The sequence below is a fragment of the Caloenas nicobarica genome, chromosome 24 (assembly GCF_036013445.1).
Source record: "Caloenas nicobarica isolate bCalNic1 chromosome 24, bCalNic1.hap1, whole genome shotgun sequence".
Classification (NCBI taxonomy): Eukaryota; Metazoa; Chordata; class Aves; order Columbiformes; family Columbidae; genus Caloenas; species Caloenas nicobarica.
In genome coordinates, this window is record NC_088268.1 from 3,407,180 (window position 1) to 3,414,038 (window position 6,859).

The 6,859-nt window shown below is 46.1% G+C and overlaps 1 protein-coding gene across 2 annotated transcripts in view; it reads left to right on the forward strand.

Moving 5' to 3' along the window:
* The window catches only part of MAP3K3 (mitogen-activated protein kinase kinase kinase 3), a 38,323-nt gene extending 32,418 nt beyond the window's left edge, over positions 1 to 5,905 (forward strand). For both annotated transcript variants that reach the window (XM_065651041.1, XM_065651042.1), the window contains exon 17: positions 1,280 to 5,905. In XM_065651041.1, coding sequence (XP_065507113.1) covers positions 1,280 to 1,508 — 229 coding nt within the window. In that variant the 3' untranslated portion in view covers positions 1,509 to 5,905. The remainder of the gene's footprint in view (positions 1 to 1,279) is intronic.
* Positions 5,906 to 6,859: the final 954 nt, after the last annotated feature.

The window sequence follows — 6,859 nt, forward strand, 5'->3', positions numbered from 1 at the left end:
CTCAAAGAAACCGGATCTGCTTAAACGGTATAAATCAGTCTAAACAATAATATATCCCTGCTTGCTCTTGAGCAAACCCCCAGCACTTGAGCACACATGGTTTGCATTTTCTGTTCTCTCTTCTAGTAAGTCTTAAATGGCTGGAAACCAGTGTAAAATGTTCACGTTGGATTTTAAACCTTGTGAAGAAGTCATTTCTTGCATATCCACTGGATTTAATTCCTTTCCTTCCTTGTCTTGGCAACTGATGCGAGTCTGCCTCTGAAAACGTCTTGTCTTTGCTTTCCACTTCAAAAGAGGGTTTAGTTTAGAGGTAGGAGAGGCAGCTTTGCCTTTTTAATGGAGTGGTGCGATCAAAACACAGGACTGGATATTAGAAGTTCACTTACTGCTTCTGCTTAATGCGTGGCCTGGAGGAAGCAATTAATCCTTTTTGAACCAAACCCAGTCACTGCCGTGCTGAAGAAACCCATCTTCCCCGTGAAAGTATTGGTGTCACGCTTGCTTTGGAAAGGTGGCTCAACCATGTCCGTCCCCATAATCATGTTCTTGCCTTTAATTAGCCTGCAGAGCCCCGTTAATTTTACTACGAGTTTTGCCTTAATGTAATGATGCATCTGCCCTACTGGCATTTTAACTTCCTACCTTCTCAGTTTGGAGCTGTTAAGACTTTAATTATTTTTTGACTGTCTACCATGCTCGGTTCCTTGTGAAGTGGAAATATGATGGTGGGTTTTTTTTCCCCACATGCACATTCTGAGGCTGTGCACTGAAAAGGGATTTTGCTGAAGGTGCTTTGTGTGATCAAACCAGCTCCGATTCACTGGACCTCAGTTACAAAGTACATTTCCTACCTTCAACTCAGCAAGTGCCTTTGAAATAGAACAGTAGCAGCAGCACCCAAAATACCACCGAGGTCAAACGGCGCCTTCGGGGCCCTCTCGTGTGTTCCTCCCGTCCCCTGCTGCTAAAGCAAATGTTTAGAGAGCAGGATTTGAGCAAAGCAGAGCTGGGCAGATGGCACTTCGGTGCAGTGAGATCCACAGTGGGAACATCTCCCTGCTCAGCACTTCCCAGCGAGCCCGACAGCAGCCAGAGCAGCGACGTTGGCAGGTCTGGCTCAGAACCTGTGCGCACACATGGTTCGCTGAGCAAAAAGCCATTTTCTAGCTGTTTTCAGAGCAGAGCTCTTGACGTTGCCTGCGTGGAAATTCTAACGCCGCGCGTTATTCTGTGAGTCAGTTCTCACTTTTTATTTTTTCCCCGTCTGCTTTTCCAGGAGCCTCGGTTGTACTGTTGTGGAAATGCTGACCGAGAAACCACCGTGGGCAGAGTACGAAGCCATGGCTGCCATTTTCAAAATCGCCACCCAACCAACCAACCCCCAGCTCCCCTCTCACATATCAGAACATTGCCGGGACTTTCTAAAGCAGATCTTTGTGGAAGCCAGGCACAGACCCTCTGCTGAAGAGCTGCTCAGACACCAGTTTGCACAGCTCCAGTACTGAATTACCTCCCTCGCTAAGCAGCTCCTGCCGGGCTTTCCGTGCCCCGTCTGGTGTAGTTGCGACTGCCCGTTGTGGTGCTGCATCTTCCAAATGCCAACTCCAGCCGTCCTAGTCCTTTGGGGGAATTATGCCAAGGAACCTGGGGTCTGCTCTTGTGCCTGATACCTTTGGTTGCTGGACTAATGTTTATTCTACCGACAGCTGTCCGAACAGAGCTGCGTTTTTGCCCTGGTTACCTTGATGTGAAATTGCAGCTGGCTGCGTGTTTTCTGCAGGACGAAGCGAAGAATCGTCTCACTGGTGGAACACGGAAGAAATCTGAACCAAAGTGGGAATTAGAAGAGCTACGCTCTTCAGAAAAGAAACATGCAACAGCCGTCCAGACCAGCTCGCTATATGTGGGTCACTGTTTTCCGGACTGCTGGGGCTTTAGAGGCGTCTACAGTACATGAATCCAGCAAAAAGCCATGTGTCATTGAGCATGCGCTCGCTATATAATTATCTATTTTTTTTTTTTCTTCTTAAGTATTCAGCATCTGAAGGTGTTCAGAAAATATTGATTCAGAAGTATGTGAATAGTGTTATTTTATAATTGAAAACCATGGATTTTGGGGTGGGGGTGAGGGAAGTCTTTCTAGCTAAATGTCAGGGTAATCAGAGAAGTTTCAGCAGAACGCAATCACTCCGTGACCTGAGATAAAGGTTCTCCCGCTGACGTTAGAAAATCCAGAGCTTGATTTCCGAGGCTTGATCTGTTGTAGAATTGAGACTGTGTCGCTTACTGTGTGTCCTCATAGCCAACAAACCTGTGCTCCTGCTCCACCTCCCTGGGACTGCTGGGTCCAAACAGAACCCTTCTGGCAGGGAGTTCTGCGGAACAGCTTTCTCCTGCACCTATTTTTTGTCTGGTAACTTTTTACCATCCTTCAAACCAAAGAGAGTTCACCTGGTGCCCAGGAATTTACTTCAGAAAAAGCTTAGGTGTTTCTTTGAGAACCTGGCCTAAAGAAGGTTGAATTTTTCACGGGGAGAATTAGCTGGACGCAAGTTTTACTTCTGCGCAGTAAGTTAGAATCAAGCTCAACCCTTTAGTGTGTGTGTTTTGTTTTACAGGTGTGCGAGTGTTCATTTAAGATTTCCATAAAATGTTATGGCCCTATTTAAATAAGCTTTTAAGTCAAACAGTGGACCAGGGAGAACGTGTAATACTGGCATATTTCTAAAATTGACTGAACATCCCCATGCAGGTACCAGCAAAATATATCCAAGTGATTTTGCTTTTGAACGGTTACCACGTCTCTGAGAACCGATGACTTAATGGCTTCAAATACCGTATGTTGATTTGGGCGCTAATAATCCTTATTTAACTCAGAAAAGACCGACAGTTTTTAAGTGCCGGGGATTCACGGAGTAATTATAAGTTATCCGTGTGAAATGAAACTAGGAGAAGCAAATTTATTATTAGCTAGAATGTTGCTTTATAGAGCAACGCTAAAGTTGTTCTGCTCTTCTATCGGAAGCTGTATTAAAGGTCCACGTTCCTCCGCTCTTCTCTCCCGTAAAAACTTGAAAATTACTTTTATAATGCAGTGAAATTAACAGTTTTTAAGTGAATGCTAATAGCAGAACAAGTAAGTTTTAGTGAAACCAAGCTCTTTGGACACATGATAAATATTGTGTTGAATTGAGAGGGGAAAAAAAAAAAAGAACCTTAAAAAACCCTAACCAAGCAAAAGCCCTAAAAGGGTTTAATAATCTGAAGAGTGTTTTTTCTGTGCCAAACAACGTGTAATAGGTGAAAACAAGCTAGTGGTGGTTTCGTTTTCGGGCCCCTGCACTACTACAAGGATGCACCGCTTAGGCTGCAGGCACTTAGGGATTATCTTTTACGAAAGCCCCTGCTCCCTAATTCATTTAATTCTAGGGAGAGCACTTCTATTGATCTTTCCCAAACCTGGAACTTCACTCCAAATTGTCGAGACACGTGCCCTGATGTTTGGCCTGCGCTTCAGTGCCGCTTGCACCGACGGGAAGCGGGGACGTGACGCTTCGCCTGCGCTTCAGGGAGCATTTTACACCGCTTTGCTGCGGTGTCGATGCTTTTGCGCCACTTTGCTGCACCGTAAATGGTTTTACGCCACTTTGCCGTGGTGTCGATGGCTGCAGAGGAATGTGAAATCGTTCCCGTAGCCCCGATGACAGGAGTAGGGTGTTCAGCACTCCCGTGGGGCCCGGTAGCGCTCCTCAAGCCTTGCAACTAGCACCTAAATATACCAAAGATTGGAGGATTTCGTTCACCACGCAGCGCTGGGGAGCGCGGTGATCCCATCTGCATCGGTTTCTCTCCACCCTTGGCTTGTCCTCACCAAATCGAGACCCTTTTCCGTGGTCTTTCCTTGCCATCCCACACGTTGCGTTTTGGGAGAGAACAGGGCGTGGGGAAACGGTGTCGCTTAATGTTTCAAAGCAACTAAATCCTCAGGATCTGTTGTGGTTTTTTACCTCATGCGCATCACGGAAAGCTGGTCCAGAGCAAAGAGCATCCCGGGCTGCTGGTCCTTTCCCCGCCAGAGCTGCTGGTCCTTCCACCACCTGCGCTGAAATGTGCCTACTCTGCCTATACACGTGTATTCCGGTCTGTATTAATGACAGTAATTAGCAATTAGTGACAGAGAACACGGGGTGCCAGCTTGGACTTTTCTCGTATTCCGGTCCCTGACCCAATGCCACCCGTTCGGCACAGGAACAAGCCAAAGCATTATTGTATGTTTGGAGATGCACTTTCATGAATGTAGTTTATATCGCTCTTTTTTAGCTCTTTTTACATCATGTAAACGGTGATGCCTCATACTTTTTTTTTTTATTTATATCGTAAAAGATCATATTTGGTGATTTTTATATATATCGACTGTTACGGGGTGGGGGGGGGAGGATGGGAAATAAATTTGACGCCTTTATGAATTTAAAAAAGGAAAAAAAGCAGCTGGTTTTGCAGAGAATTTGCTGATGGTTTATAACGAGTAGAGCCAAGCCAAAATGCGTTCTTTGTTTCCTCACAGCCCTCTTGATTGTGGAAAAGGAAGATCTGGATTCCTAAGTCTACTGCTACAGTGAATAAGTTTGGGGCCGACACTTATACTACAGTCTCTTAACACGGCCCTGGCAGGAAAACAGTCTCGAGTGGACATAAATGTAATTATACTTCTAAATTGAATTACGTCTGGCCTCTTTATCCTGGCAGAATTGGAAAAAGTTGGGAATAAACTCATTCATTTGAGACGGGAGGAGGGAGTGCCAGGCTCACAATAAGCTATTGTGTCCATTCCAAATGTCACGTCGTGATTTCTGCTGCTCCTTCCAGGGGTACAGAGTGAATATTGAGCGTCGGGATCCATGATGGAAGGTGCTGCAGAAATGGAGAATATTCTGTTTGAAGAAAAATACCTTACGGGAGTCTCATTGTCCTGAAACGGTTGAAACCGAGCAGGAAAATATCTGAGATTCCCGGCAGGAGGAACTCGGAGGGATGGGGATTTGGATTTGTTTGTCCCTGAGCTTGTTAGGAAACAAACCGTTGGCATTTTGGTCTTGGTGTGACGATTCTGTGCATTCCAGGTTATTTGCTTGTTCTCCGGTGAACCTGATCTTTGCCTGTTCTAACAGCAGCGAGTTGCAGCAATTTGGATTTTTTTTTTTTTTGACTAATATTCCAAAGGTCTTGAAGATGCTCCAAACAGTTCCCATTGCCGTTAATCACCAAAACAAATTGGCCGAGAGGGAAATTGGTACCTGCTCAGGTGCCACGTGTTATTTCCAAGTGAGCCTGGATAACTTGTGACACCGCAGTAAATATAAATATATATTCCCGCTGTACACGCTTTATCTGATGGGCAAAGGCCAGATAATTTGAGCTGTAGAGGGGCCTGATATCCCAGTGACTGGTGCTTAGGTTAGTAGCTGCTGGATGGAAAGGTTTTATAATATATATTTTAATACACACAGTCCTGGGGCTGTCACCTCAGTACCTGCCCTCGGAGCTGGGAGTATTCAGTCTGCCTTTAATTTTCAGAAGAAAAACGGGTGTATTCTGTGGTTTAATTGTGTTTGGGCTTCAGGTTTTTAAACCTCAGCCTTGTTTAGGTGCAAATCTCACTCAGCAGCTCTGGATTTCCCAGGTAGGAAAGGCAGGTGTGCAGTTTGGAAATGCAGAAAGGGACTTTACGTCAGGCAGGTATCGACAGATCAAATAAACTGTGCAGAGCAGGGAGAAATGGCTTTAACCTGGATTGTGCAGAAGACCTTGACCCAGTAGTCTATATATACCGACCGGGGGCTTGCAGTGCAAAGCCAGGCCAATGTATCATTTTATTTACAATAAAATTATCATTTATATGAAAGCCTTTTTTGGGTGGTTGTGTCCAATGCAGCGTCTCTGCCTTCCTGTGTAAGCGGTGCCTCAGGATAAGTGAATTAGACAATTAACTCGTTTTCCTTCTAACCAAGGACCTTGGATGGAGGAATTTTTTCCTTTCAGGAATTTCTTCTTTGGGACAGATGCAGAAGTGTCCTGTTTGTGAAGCGTTGCTTCTTGGATCAGGTAAGCGTGTCCTCCACAGAGCTGCCTCTGTGGAAGGGACAAAGACACAATGTTTTGGGCATTTTTTTATCTGTTTCACAGAAACCTCACAGAGACATTTTAAGGGGGTTTCTGTAGCGCTGCTGCTGGTTCACCCTGGGAAGGTCACTGTCATTTGTGACGTTGCACCTTTGAAATGTATCTGGCAGGTAAACTAAGCTCAATGTGTTTAAAGCATCTTCCTGCCTGTGTTACCCTCAGGGTTTCGTCGCGTGCAGAGTTTGCTGTTTGCCGCTCTGTTCTGTGAAACGTTCTGTATCGAGCGTGTCTGATCCTCATCAGATTCGCTTCCCTGCCTGGGTCAGGTGGCTGCAGCCTGTTTTGATAATATAGAGCCTGGTCATGGGTTCCTGCTCTCAAAATCAGAAAAAAAAGGGACTGCAGAAAACGATGGTGCAGCAGGCTGGAGATCTCGCACCTCCTGTGCTTGCACATGCTCTGCCCCTTCCTGCTACAACGACCAGAGTTTTCTGTGCTCATATATATATATACATCTCGTTAAAAATGTTTCCTGAGTGCCCCGCCGTGCAGAAAGGAGCAGCACCCGCCAAGGCCAGGGAACGGGGAAGCGAGGACAGCGAGAAAGCAGAAGCGACGCTGAGCAGTCAGCTCTGGTTTTCTCAGCCGACCTCGGGAAGGACGGGGCCGCAACCCCAGCAGCATCACCAGACCCTCGCCGCAGAGCGACCGGGGTCGGTTCCTGCGTTAGCAATGG